At 38.6% G+C, this 14,733-nt stretch overlaps 1 protein-coding gene across 1 annotated transcript in view; it reads right to left on the bottom strand.

Moving 5' to 3' along the window:
• The window catches only part of MED13 (mediator complex subunit 13), a 145,106-nt gene continuing 130,373 nt past the window's right edge, over positions 1 to 14,733 (bottom strand). Inside the window, exons 21-30 of the mRNA XM_067472147.1 lie at positions 13,820 to 14,036; positions 11,903 to 12,094; positions 10,241 to 10,464; positions 9,809 to 9,951; positions 8,122 to 8,280; positions 7,818 to 8,006; positions 5,336 to 5,484; positions 5,046 to 5,219; positions 3,413 to 3,513; positions 1 to 773 (exon numbers count right to left, since the gene is read on the bottom strand). Of these exons, the coding sequence (XP_067328248.1) occupies positions 641 to 773; positions 3,413 to 3,513; positions 5,046 to 5,219; positions 5,336 to 5,484; positions 7,818 to 8,006; positions 8,122 to 8,280; positions 9,809 to 9,951; positions 10,241 to 10,464; positions 11,903 to 12,094; positions 13,820 to 14,036 (1,681 nt within the window). The 3' untranslated portion in view covers positions 1 to 640. The remainder of the gene's footprint in view (positions 774 to 3,412; positions 3,514 to 5,045; positions 5,220 to 5,335; positions 5,485 to 7,817; positions 8,007 to 8,121; positions 8,281 to 9,808; positions 9,952 to 10,240; positions 10,465 to 11,902; positions 12,095 to 13,819; positions 14,037 to 14,733) is intronic.

The following is a 14,733-nucleotide window of genomic DNA, read 5'->3' on the forward strand; positions in this document are numbered from 1 at the left end:
AACCTTCTAGGAAAATTGTTTGTTTTTTTTATAAAAGAGGTTAAGAAATATAAGACAATTTATACATTTAAAAACTTACAATAAATAAGAGATGCAGGCATATTTTTTTTGAATACTAGGTACTATAATCCAATACAAGAACATTGCAGTGTTCTGAAAGCATTCAACAAATTGTTTGTTTTTTCTTCTTCTTCCTCTTCCTCCGTCGTTTTTGTCGTCATAAGTCGTGTCGTCTCCATGCTCATTCTTTCCCAAAATATTCGTCGGACATGGCTGGGGGCTTATGGCTCATAGACTCTTCACAAATACTGTGACACGGAAGGGATGGGGCCAGGGAAGGAGGGTTACCTTTGCTACAAAAAAGAGATGTAGTATAATACAGTCGGACTCATCAGTCCGGGACAGGCGATGCACCAACCAAAAGAAAGGGGTGGCAAGGGGGGGAGGAGGAGAAGCAGGCCCCGCCACAAGTTCAGAACCCAAATGGTGTCGGAAATGATGCGAGGATGAGCGCTTCCCTCCCCATCACAAACACGGCGAAGAATGGACTCGGTCCGGCGGCGGAAAACTTTCCCTTTTTGTCGTCGTCGTCGTTGTGGTCGTCTTCGTTCTCCTCCTCCGCGCTCGGTTCAGAGAAAGATCACAGCATGTTCATGATAAAGTTATACAACTGGTTCAGCACCACAAAGTGAACGGGGAGACACGAGCGCCGGTCCTGGGTCGCGGGGTCACAGGTCAGCCAGGAGAGTGCGTTGTATTGTTCCAACACAAACCTGGGGACAAAAGAGAACAGACACAGGTGTTAGCTCATCGATGTCAGGAGTCAATTTCTGATGACAGCATGAAGACATAATAATAATAATAATAATAATAATAATAACAACAATAATAATAATAACAATAATAATCTATATAAATAAAAATGTAATGTGCGTTTGTGGTATTCACAGAACTCAGAAACCACTGGAGCAATTGACACCAAATTTGGACACTATGTCCCTAACAACCCAATGTATGTTCTCCACTCAAAAAAACAATGAAAACAAAAAGCAGAAAGGACTTCTAAACTGCATGTCCACAAACTGCATGTCTACTGAGACCCATGGCCACGCCCCCTCCTCTTCCTCGCCGGGAAACAGTGCACGGTGCTTGAATGAAGGACCTTCCTTCTCTCCCTCCCTTCCCTTCTTTCCTCCCTTTCCTTTTCTTCTTTGCTTCCCCTTCCTTTCCTTCTTTCCCTCCTTCCCTTCCTTCCTGTCCCTCCTTCCTTTTCCTTCCCTTCTTTCCCTCCCTCTCTCCCTTTCCTCCTTCTTTCCCTTTCTTCATTTCCTTCCCCTTCATTTCCTTCCCTCCCTTCTTTTCCTTCCTCCATCCCTTTCCTCCTTCTTTCCCTTTCTTCATTTCCTTCCCTCCCTCCTTTCTTCATCCCCCTCCTTCCTTTCCCTCCTTCCTTCCTTCTCCTTCCTGTCCCTCCTTCTTTCTTTTCCTTCTTTCCCTTCTTTCCCTCCCTCCCTTCCTTTGTCCTTCCTTCCTTCCTGTCCCTCCTTCCTTCCTTCTTCCTTTCCTCCTTTCTATGTAAGATATAAATACAATATTAAATGGAAGGGACAGTCAAGAAGTAACGAGAGAAGGAGGGAAAGAGGGAAGGAAGGAGAGAAGGAGGGAGGGAAAGAAGGAAAGAAAGAAAGATAGAAAAGCAAGGAAGGAGAGAAGGAAATAAAAAAGTGAAAGGAAAAAGAGAGGGAAGGAAGGAGAGAAGGGACGAAAGATAGGGAAGGAAGGATGTAACCAAAGAGCAAAGAAAGGGAGGAAAGAAACAGGTAGAGATGGAAGAAAGATGAGAGCTAGGGGGAAAAAAAGAGAAAAGGAAGGAAAGAGGGAAGGGAGGAGAGAAAGAGGGAGTGAAGGATGGCCACAGCAACGCGTGGCGGGTACAGCTAGTAGTAGTAGTAATAATAATAATAATAATAATAATAATAATAATAATATACTTATAATACCAACACTGTGCTATGCTAATAATGCAATATATTGGAATACAATATAATACTAATAATAATACAGTATAATAATATAATAATATTATATTTTATATTGCATGTAATATCACGAATGATATTGCAGTATAGTGTTATAGTACAATATAGTAATAATAATAATAATCTTCAAAGGACGCTAGAAACCATGTTATGGACCTTGTGAAGCAACAAGTTCTAATAAGGAAACTGAGAAGAGGGGGAGATGGGCAGGAAAGGTGTATAAAAGGAAGTGGTGGTGGGAAAAAGTCAGTAGTGTCTTTTTTTGCTGCAGAGATACAAGCAATATATCCATTTCAAAGCAAAAACGGCTTGTGAGTGGTTATTTAATTTTGTTTTTTAGATCCGACAGACTTATAATGGAAGAGTCTTTTAGATCCTACAGACTTACAATGGAAGACCCCTCCCCACAGCACCATATAATATGCAATATAATACTACTAATAATATGATATTATAATTATATATTTATATTACATGTAATATTACTAATAATATTACAATCTAATGGTATAGTACAATATAGTAACGTTTAATGCTGATATTATACTATGCTGATAGTGTGTGTGTGTGTATATATATATATATATATATATATATATATATATAGTGAGCCGCTTTGAGACCCCTTCAGGGTGAGTAGGGTGGCATATAAATGTTGTAAATAAATAAATAAATAAAATTTCCTCATTTTCAAAGCAAGACTGAGTAATTAAGATCAATCAGTTTGAGTCCTGGGTGGCACGATAGGTCAAACCCTTGTGCCGGTAGGACTGCTGACCCGAAAGGTCGGCGGTTCAAACCCGGGGAGTGGGGTGAGCTACTGTCTGTCAGCTCCAGCTTCCCATGCAATCTTTTGTCCCTCTCTGGCTGCAGAAAGAGTTCACAAAAGGAGCAGTTCTTTTATGACCACACACTCCTAAGTTTCCTTGGGATACATAGTCTAACTGATTAGATGCACAAAATATCGATGACCAAGTAGGTAGATGAATAGAGCATGCTCCCCATGCTCTATTCTGCCTTCATCAGACCACACCTGGAATACTGTGTGTAATTCTGGGCACCACAATTGGGAGATGTTGTCAAGCTGGAATGTGTCCAGAGGAGGGCGACTCAAAGGATCAAGGGTCTGGAGAACAAGCCCTATGAGGAGTGGCTTAAAGAGTTGGGCATGTTTAGCCTGAAGAAGAGAAGGCTGAGAGGAGACATGATAGCCATGTAGAAGTCCTAGGGAGGAGGGAGCAAGCTTATTTTCTGCTGCCCTGGAGACTATGATGTGGAACTACAAGACACAATACAGCTCCAAGGGAAGGCTGCACAACCACCCGGCCCTTCCTTCTCCCATTTTCCCTTTCCCTCTTTCGCACACTGAATACCTGAGGACGTCGGAAGTTTGATTCGAGTCAAGAGGGTGGGAGTGTTTACTGTGTAGTAGCTCGTCCGATTGCACTGAAGGCACATGGAGGTGCAAAGAAGCCTGGGAAAGAAAAAACAAAATACATATATTGTCAGGGCTTTGCTACAAAGGCTCACAGATCCCCGTCTTTCTCTTCAAACCGTGAGGCAAGGAGGACCTCCCTGGAGATGGAGGCTTGAATTTTGGCCCAGGAACATGGTGGCTTGAACCCAAGGGCAACGGAAGAGGTTTGCCCCACACATCTCACTACTAGAATGCTAGATAGAAGAACTCCCTTGTGCTGGCATTGTCCATAGACACCTCCAAGGTCATGTGGCCAGCATGACTGCATGAAGCGCCCTTACCTTCCTGCAGAAGCGGTACCTACTGATATTTTGGTCAGCAAGTTCAGCAGCTCAGCGGTTTAACCCAGTGCGCCACCTTATTCATGGGGCAGCCCATGAGTAAGGATTATTATTATTATTATTTTACTGACACAAAAAAAACCCAGTATGACACAGCAAATGAGATCTATATGCTCTATTTAGTATCACAAAATCAAAGGCAAACACTTCCCAAGCGTTTAGGACTGTGTGATGTATTTTTGAATGTATTATTATTATTATTATTATTATTATTATTATTATTAGAAACACAACAAGATGAGTCCACAGCAGACACTCTGCTGGTTGTTGTATTGGATTACACATCGGACACTTCCCAAGTATCTAGGACTGTGTGATGTATTGGCGAATAATGTGTGGAGATCCCAGTAAGGTGGCCTTCTGCAACTGGCAGATGGTAATTTGGTCAGCACCGATTGTGTTTAAGTGCAGGCCAAGGTCTTTAGGCACTGCACCCAGTGTGTCGATCACCACTGGGACCTCCTTGACTGGCTTGTGCAGATTGCAGATTGTTGTTGTTATTATTAATATTATTATTATTACTATTATTATTATTTTACTGACAGAAAAACGCAGTATGTCACAGCAAATGAGATCTATATGCTGGATTTAGTATCACAAAATCATAAGTCAAACACTTCCCAAGCATTTTGTATCATTTATTATTATTATTATTATTATTGAGCCCCGGTGGCGCAGTGGGTTAAACCCTTGTGCTGGCAAGACTGAAGACCGATAGGTTGCAGGTTCGAATTCGGGGAGAGCGTGGATGAGCTCCCTCTATCAGCTCCAGCTCCCCATGCAGGGACATGAGAGAAGCGTCCCACAAGGATGATAAAACATCAAAACATCTGGGCGTCCCCTGGGCAACGTCCTTGCAGATGGCCAATTCTCTCACACCAGAAGCAACTTCAGTTTCTTAAGTCGCTCCTGACACGACAAAAATTATTATTATTATTATTATTATTATTATTATTAATAGAATGCATGCACTTTTTAGCAGCCTGATATTTTGCAGGGTTTTGTTTTGTTTTTGTTTTTTTGCTCCCATGCAGTCACTACTTTCTCATGCATGGCCAGAAAGCAAAACAACATGACCAAGTAGAAGGACATAATCTTTTCAGAGCCACTGCTCATCTCTTCCCCCTTTCCATCTTCTCCCTCCAACAACGCCCCCCTCCCTTTGCGTCGGACACCCTGTTCGGTTACCTTAAGAAACAGCGGGCACTGATTTTGTGCTTGAGGACACGCCGACCAAAACCAGTCAGGCAACGGACCTGCTTTGGCAGTTGAGACGAAGTAACCAAGGGCCAGCGGTTGCTGCAGGATGTTCGTGACTTCATCGTGAGACTCTGTGGAGAGCAATCGGTCTGTCCCTTGACCCTGAGGAGAGAAATAGAGGGAAGAACATTTAAGATCAGGCCAACGAGATCCAACCCAAGGCCGAACCATTAAAAATCACCATAGTGGCAATGACATGTTTTGCCCGGGAGCGATACCTTGCCCATGTCTCCTCCGTGAGTGAAGTGGGAGCTCGGCGAGTGCACTGGGGACCCCGTGGGGGAGGCCGGCAGGATGTTGATGATGTCGGGGTCCAGGTCGTCGGCTGTACCCAGCAACTCAAAGATCCCCATTCCGTCTGCTCCATCTTGGGAGAAAAATAAAAAGGGATTTGGTTAGCAGAGTGTCACCACTTCCACGGAAAAACATGACACACTGAGAATGATGTGCAGGGCCAGAGGTTTAGCACAACTGGTAAATAATCAAGCAATTAAAATCTATCAACTAAAAGGTTGCAAGTTCGAAGCCCCGGGTTGGCATGAGCTGCCAACTGTCAGCCTAGCTCATTGTTTACCTAAGCAATTCGAAAACAGCTTTAGCTGCGATTAGAGAAATTAGGTACCGCTAAAAGCGGGGGAGGTGTTTCACGACGCCATAAAGAAAGAAGATCAAAAAATGCTGGGTGACCAAAAGGAAGAAGGAAGTCCTGAAAGCTCTTTGTCACAGAGGAAAGAGCAACAGCACCCCAACCTTCCATGGCACCCCCCCCCCCAAAAAAACCCACCTCTTTCTGTTCTGTCTGTCTGTGTATTGTCTATGCCTTGTGTTATATTGTGTTATGCTTTTGTGTAATATTGTGTTTACTGTATTGATAGGCAAGGCCTCATGTAAGCCGCCCCGAGTCCCCCTGGGGGAGATGGAGTGGGGTGTAAATAAAGCATTATTATTATTATTATCATTATTATTATTATTATTATTATTATTATTAAAGCGGCATTGAATGTTTGCCATGTATATGAACTGTGATCCGCCCTGAGTCCCCTTCGGGGTGAGAAGGGCAGAATATAAATAAAGTGTTGCTATTATTATTATTATTATTATTATTATTATCATCGTCATCATCATCTCCCTTCACGTGGTTCGGTGTTGCTGTTTTCCCCACAACCTCCCACACAACATATTATTTTCCAATATCCATCATTTCCCACTGGAATGATGGATATTATGGGACCAGTAATGGTAAACATCTGGATGGTTGGTCTCCAACCAAAGAAACTTGTACAGCTATGAAAGCTGCACAGCAAGTGGCACAACAAATACAAATGCGCTAAGTTCCCTGTCCACTCCAATCTAGAATTAAATCTATCTTTAATCACCAGCTAACACCTCCCAACAAAGGATTCCCCCAGGCAAGAAGCCTCCAGGCTTTGAAGCTGGCCAAGCTGCTTACCCACAATCATGGGTAATTCCATGCTTATCTTGCTGTTACTGTTATTATTTTGTCCTGGTGACCTCCTCTGTAAATATTTTATTTTAATATTTATGTGTTGTTGGGTAATTCTATGCTTATGTTGTTGTTACTGTTATTTTTTTGTTCATGTTGTGACTCTGTATGTTGTGATGTTGTGGCTTGGAAACCGCCCTGAGTCCCCCGGAGAGATAGAGCGGTATATAAATAAATTATTATTATTATAATTATTATTATTATTACAGAGTAAAATAATGGAAATGTAATAATAACAGTAATAATAAAGAAAAATAATTACTGCAATAATAATAATAATGTAAAATAATAAATGTAAAAATGATAATAATAATGAAGAGTAAAATAATAAATGCAATACTAACAGTAATAAGAGAATAAAATAAGACATATAATAATAGTGTAAAATAATAAATGTAAAAAATTATAAATAGAATAAAATAATAATGTAATAATAACAATAGAGTAAAATAATAAATGTAATACTAACAGTAATAAAATAATATATGTAATAATAATAGCATAAAATAATAATGTAATAATAATAGCACAAAATAATAAATGTAATAATAACAATGGAGTAAAATAATAAATGTAATAATAATAAATAGAGTGAAATAATAAATGTAATAATAATAGTGTAAAATAAATGTAATAATAATAATAATGAAGAATAAAATAATAAATGCAATACTAACAGTAATAAGAGAATAAAATAATACCTGTGATAATAATAATAGCATGAAATAATAATGTACTAATAGCACAAAATAATAAATGTAACAATAATAATAGAGTTAACTGATAAATGTAATAATAACAATACAGTAAAATAATAAATGTAATAATAGTAATAGCGTAAAATAATAAATGTAACAATAATAAATAGAGTAAAATAATAAATGTAATAAAAATAATAGAGTAAAATAATAAATGTAATAATAATAATAAAGAGTAAAACAATAAATGTAATAGTAATAATAATAACAAAAACAACAGAGTAAAATAATAAATAATCTTGTCTTGAGGATAAGCCAAGGTGGGCTTTCTCAGCCTAAAAAAGGGCTGAAAAACTCTGCTTATCCTCGAGTCCATACGGTACTTGACATGGGCAACCTGTCTCATTTTACATCCATTTGTATATAGGTTGATACTAAACTACTGGGAGACAGACACAAGCACACAAACGAACACACACGTAACACACACACACAAACCATTGTTCGTATTAAAGGCCAGGTCCAAACCGGTTTCCGTCGTGTAGGTGGAGGAGGCTACTTGCACGGAGGCAGACGTGGGAAACACGAGGATGTGGGTGCACGACGTGTCCTGCGGCGTGTTCAGCTGCGAGGTCTGCATGTTGAGGGTGGTGCTGCGCCCAAAGACGGAGCCAGTGGACACCGAGTCTTCGGGGAGGGAGAGAGGAGAGAGAGGAAGAGAGTAAGAGGAGATTCCTCCCCAAGGAAAGGTACTGTTGACATTCCCCTTTGCTTGGAGGGGGGAGAAGAGTGAGGTGACTACCTGGCATGATGACAAACGAGCCCTGTGGTTCCATTGCCACTAAGCAAGCGCTGAGGATGCTGGGCGAATCGGCCGCGGAGATCCCACACATCCGGCACATGTCCTTCAGCCTCTTGCTGAGCGACTGGAGGTTGCGGCGACTCAGCAAACAGCTCCAATCTGGAGGAGAGAACAAAAGAGATTGACTAGATGCCCTCTAAAGAAACCAATATTACACTGGTGTTTCTCAACCTGGGGGTCACCAAGAACTACCAGAAAACACACTATTTTCTGTTAGTCATGAAGGTTCTGTGTGGGAAACTTGGCCCAATTCTATCATTGGTGGGGTTCAGAATGCTCTTTGATTGGAGGTGAACTATAAATCCCAGCAACTGCAACTCCAAAATGTCAAGGTCTATTGTCCCCAAACTCCACCAGTGTTTACATTTGGGCATATTGAGTATTCCTGCCAATTTTGGTCCAGATCCATCATTGTTTGAGTCCACAGTGCTCTCTGAATGTAGGTGAACTACAACTCCCAAACTCAAGGTCAATGCCCACCAAACCCTTCCAGAATTTTCTACTGGTCATGGGAATTCTGTGTGGGAAGTTTGGCCCAATTCTATCATTGGTGGAGTTCAGAATGCTCTTTGATTGTAGGCGAACTATAAATCCCAGCAGCGACAACTCCCAAATGTCAAGGTCTATTTTCTCCAAACTCCACCAGTGTTCACATTTGGGCATGTTGAGTATCCGTGCCAAGTTTGGTCCAGATCCAACATTCACAGTGTTCTCTGGATGTAGGTGAACTACAACTCCCAAACTCAAGGTCAATGCCCACCAAACCCTTCCAGAATTATCTACTGGTCATGGGAATTAATTCTGTGTGGGAAATTTGGCCCAATTCTATCATTGGTGGGGTTCAGAATGCGCTTTGATTGGAGGTGAACTATAAATGCCAGCAACTACAACTCCCAAATGACAAAATCAATCCTTCCCAACCCCCACCAGTATTCAAATTTGAGCGTATTGGACATTTGTGCCAAATGTGGTCCTGTGACTGAAAATACAACCTGCAAATCAGATATTTACATGATGATTCATAACAGGAGCAAAATGAGAGTTATGAAGAAGCAACGAAAATAGTATTTATAATATAATGTAATACAATATAATACTAATAATAATATGATATAATTATATATTTTATATTACATGTAATATTACTAAGAATATTACAATATAATGGTATAGTACAATATAGTAATATTTAATACTGATATTGTACTATGCTAATAATATAATATATTGTATGTGTGTGTATGTATATATATCTTGTAAGCCGCTCTGAGTCCCCTTTGGGGTGAGAAGGGTGGCATATAAATGTTGTAAATAAATAAACAAACAAATACATAATAAACTAGTGCTCCATCTAATCTGATCACCTCAGCTGTGAGAAAACAATAATATCGAGGATAGCTTTGACAGTATGGTGAGTGAATTAGAACCAAACGTCCTGAGGAGTGACAGTCCAAAACGCAAATAAATAAATAAATAAATAAACAAACGACTTCTCTGAGAGGAGGACTTGAAGGGGAAAGATGATGGCGTTAAGGCATACAAACATTTCAGCAAGCGAGAGGTGCCAGTCACAGTGATCTCTATGGTCCACGGAAAAACAACACACCGGACAAGTGTCCAAACATACCTTTCAGTTCCCCGTGGCCTATCCTTCCCAGGCGTCCTATGACGACCCTCCAGGGCACCGAACTCATCTGGACCAGCCCTAAGCACCATTCCCAGAGTTTCTGGAGACCAAGCCTCCGGGCAGAGCTCTTTTTCCTGCGAGCCCTGGAGGAGAAAACAGAACCACAGGTGAACCACCCATCAGCCAGCTCTTTCAGGCTCTTCTTTCACATATCTGAAGTTTTCAAACAGGTCACAAATTATGAATGCATTCAAAGACACAAGACCCAAACAGTGAATTTATTACACTAGGTTGCTGTGAGTTTTCTGGGCTGTCTGGCCATGTTCCAGAAGCATTCTCTCCTGACATTTCACCCACATCTATGGCAGGCATCCTGAGAAGTTGTGAGGTCTGTTGGAAACTAGGTAAGTGGGGTTCATAGCAAAGGCTTACCTATTTGGGACATCAATGTTAATGATGCATGTTTCCAAGAGTTCTCCGTACATATCCGTGCACGATGCAAGAAGCCACCTTTGATCATGGGAGAGGCAGTATCCCACAAAAAGCACGTTGTATTTCTGTCCGGCCTCCCCAAAGGTTTCTCCCAGCTCTGTCTGTTTATCCTTGACAGGAGCCAATATGAATGGAGGTGCGTAGAGCTTGATGCACTCCGGTCTCTGTCAAAGGCAAAGAGGGAAGAAAAACGTTGCATTATTTCGCCCGCATGGTAACTGATCATATCTCTCACAGATAGATAGGTGGATAAGAAAACAGACAGATCTTCCCCCAGCAACAAAACAATAATATATAATACTGATATTGTGGTATGCTAATAATACAGGGTTAGTCAAAATGAATAGGCCAATAAGAAAATTAATTGTACCCGAATTGGCCTATTCATTTTGACTAACCCTGTATAATACCTTGTATATACATATAATATTGATCATAATATTATAATACAATATAATACTAAGAATAATACAATATAATATAATATTGCATGTAACAGTACTATAATAATTTTCTATAATGGTATAGTACAATTTAGTAATATATAATACTGCTAATAATATAATATATGGTATGTACATATATTGATCGTAATATTAAAATGTAATACAATATAATACTAATAACAATACAATATAATTATTGTATATTATACATTACATGTAATATTACTAATAAGAATGCATTATAATGGTATAGTACAATATAGTAATATATATTACTGATATTGTGCTATGCTAATAATACAATATATTGTATGTACAAATAATATTGATAATAATATTAAAATGTAATACAATATAATACTAATAACAATATAATTATTGTATATATATATACATTACATGTAATATTACTAATATAATACTAATATTGTGCTGTGCTAATAATATATTGTACGTACATATAATATTGATCATAATATTATATTATAATACAATATAATACTATAGTAATATATAATACTGCTAATATTATATGGTATGTACATATAATATTGTGGTATGTACATATAATATTGATCATAATATTAAAATGTAATACAATATAAATATTGTATATTATACGTACATAACATGTAATATTACTAATAATAATGCATTATAATGGTATAGTTCAATACAGTAATATACAATACTGATATTGTGCTATGCTAATAATATATTGTACGTACATATAATATTGATCATAATATTATAATGTAATACAATATAATACTATAGTAATATATAATACTGCTAATAATATAATATATGGTATGTACATATAATATTGATCATAATACTAAAATGTAATACAATATAATACTAATAACAATACAATATAATTATTGTATATTATACATTACATGTAATATTACTAATAATAATGCATTATAATGGTATAGTACAATATAGTAATATATAATATTGATATTGTGCTATGCTAATGATATATTGTATGTACATATTATATTGATCATAATATTATAATGTAATACGATATAATACTACTAATAATAATACAATATAATATCATAATTATTTATTACATGAAATTATATATTACATGAAATATTACTAATAATATTGCATTAAAATGGCATTATTAAAGTTTCCTCACATCAGGACTTTTGAGTGCCATTTCCATGGCTAGGCCTGGGCCAAACCCGGTTAACGTTTTCACGTTGGTGGATGTTGGGAGCGGTCTCCGGCACTGCGTGAAGGCTGAGAAGGCCAGCGATTTCAGGTGCTGCGTGTAGATGTGCCTGTCCTCGTTCTTGACAGGTTGTAACAGGTACTGGCAAGGAACAAGCTGAGAGGACCAGGAAGAGAAGAGCAGAAAGGACCAACGTTAACCAGAACTTACTCACAACAAGGAGATCACTATGACTTCAGCATCACATCACTACTTTTAGGTTTAGCATGACACCTATGAAAGAAGGAGATCTGGTGACACAGCTGAGCTGCTGAACTTGCTGACCAAAAGGTCGGCGGTTTGAAGCAGGGTGAGCTCCTGTTGTTAGCCCCAGCTTGTGCCAACACAGCATTTCGAAAACATATAAACATGAGTAGATCAATAGGAATTGCTTCAGTGGGAAGGTAACGGTGCTCCATGCAGTCATGCTGGCCACATGACCTTGGAAGTGTCTATGGACAACACCGATTCTTCAGCTTAGAAATGAAGATGAGCACCAACCCCCAGAGTTGGACATGACTGGACTTAATGTCAAGGGGAAACCTTTATCTTATTACTACATTGCAATGTTATTATATATTATTATGCCGACCACATGACCTTGGAGGTGTCTACGGACAACGCCGGCTCTTTGGCTTAGAAATGGAGATGAGCACCATTCCCCAGAGTTGGACACGACTACACTTAATGTCAAAGGGAAACCTTTACCTTATTACTATATTATTATGTATTATTATGCCGGCCGCATGACCTTGGAGGTGTCTACGGACAACATCGGCTCTTCAGCTTAGAAATGGAGATGAGCACCATTCCCCAGAGTTGGACACGACTACACTTAATGACAAGGGGAAACCTTTACCTTATTACTATATTATTATGTATTATTATGCCGGCCGCATGACCTTGGAGGTGTCTACGGACAACGCCGGCTCTTCGGCTTAGAAATGGAGATGAGCACCATTCCTCAGAGTTGGACATGACTACACTTAATGTCAAGGGGAAACCTTTACCTTAGTAATTATTACTATATTATTACGTATTATTATGCCGGCCACATGACCTTGGAGGTGTCTACGGACAACGGTGGCTCTTCGTCTTAGAAATGGAGATGAGCACCACCCCCCAGAATTGGACACGACTACACTTAATGTCAAGGGGAAACCTTTAACTTATTACTATATTATTATGTATTATTTTGCTGGCCACATGACCTTGGAGATGTCTACGGACAACGGTGGCTCTTCGGCTTAGAAATGGAGATGAGCACCACCCCCCAGAATTGGACACGACTACACTTAATGACAAGGGGAAACCTTTAACTTATTACTATATTATTATGTATTATTTTGCTGGCCACATGACCTTGGAGGTGTCTACGGACAACGGTGGCTCTTCGGCTTAGAAATGGAGATGAGCACCACCCCCCAGAATTGGACACGACTACACTTAATGACAAGGGGAAACCTTTAACTTATTACTATATTATTATGTATTATTTTGCTGGCCACATGACCTTGGAGATGTCTACGGACAACGGTGGCTCTTCGGCTTAGAAATGGAGATGAGCACCATCCCCCAGAGTTGGACACGACTGGACTTAATGTCAGTGGAAAACCTTTACCTTTCCCTTTTTTGCAATTCCTATTATTTTCATTAAATATTAAATAGCTATTATGATATTAAATATTTAATAATAATAATAATAATAATAATAACAACAACAACAATAGGAGCACTATTTCTCAGAGTCGGACATGACTGGACTTTATTATTATTATTATTATTATTATTATTATTATTATTATTATGTGTCGTGGCCCGTTTTGGGGTGTGCTCGCTCACCTGGACAGAAACAATGTTCCTGATATGGGGAGGAAGATTCTGGATCATTTCGAGAAAGCAACGGAGGAGGCCGAGGGTCCAAACGTTGGATGAGCTGCTCTCCTCTTTCTTCTCATAGGTGAACGGGTCGACGATGTAGACCACAATGGCCGGCGGGTACGTGACTGCGTGCGAATCGCCGTCCGTGGGGACCCCCACTTTGTCACGCTCCATAGTGCTGGAAGCAGACGGCAAGGAAACAAGAAATAGACTGTCAGACACAGAAAGGTGCCGTATGTACTCGGGTATAAGCCGACCCGAATTTAAGTCAAAGCAACTAATTTTACCACAAAAACCTGGGAAAACTTGTTGACTTGAGTATAAGCCAAGGGTGGAAATGCAGCAGCAATGGGTCAATTTCAAAATAAAAATAGACATAAATAAAATTACATTAATTCAGGCCTCCACAGGTGAAAAGTTTTGGAATATTTATGTAAACTCTGATTAAACCATTATTCTAACCATCTTCAATGTAAATGTGCTTACGTATCCTACCAATAATAACAACAAGAGGGAAATAATACATGTAATACTAACACTACTTCTACTACTACTACTACTACTAATAATAATAATAATAATACAGTAAAATAATGGAAATGTAATAATAACAGTAATAATAGAGTAAAATAATAAATATACTAATATATTAATAATAGAGTAAAATAATATATATAATAACAAGAAAGTAAAATAATAAATGTAATAAAATAATAATATAGTAAAATAATGCAATAATGTAACTGTAATAATGATAATAAATACAGGAAAATAATAAATGTAATAACCACAATAATAGAGTAAATAATAATAATAATAATAATAATAATAATAATAATAGAGTAAAATAATGGAAATGTAATAATAACAGTAAT

The sequence above is a fragment of the Anolis sagrei genome, chromosome 11, assembly GCF_037176765.1.
Source record: "Anolis sagrei isolate rAnoSag1 chromosome 11, rAnoSag1.mat, whole genome shotgun sequence".
NCBI classification, from domain to species: domain Eukaryota; kingdom Metazoa; phylum Chordata; class Lepidosauria; order Squamata; family Dactyloidae; genus Anolis; species Anolis sagrei.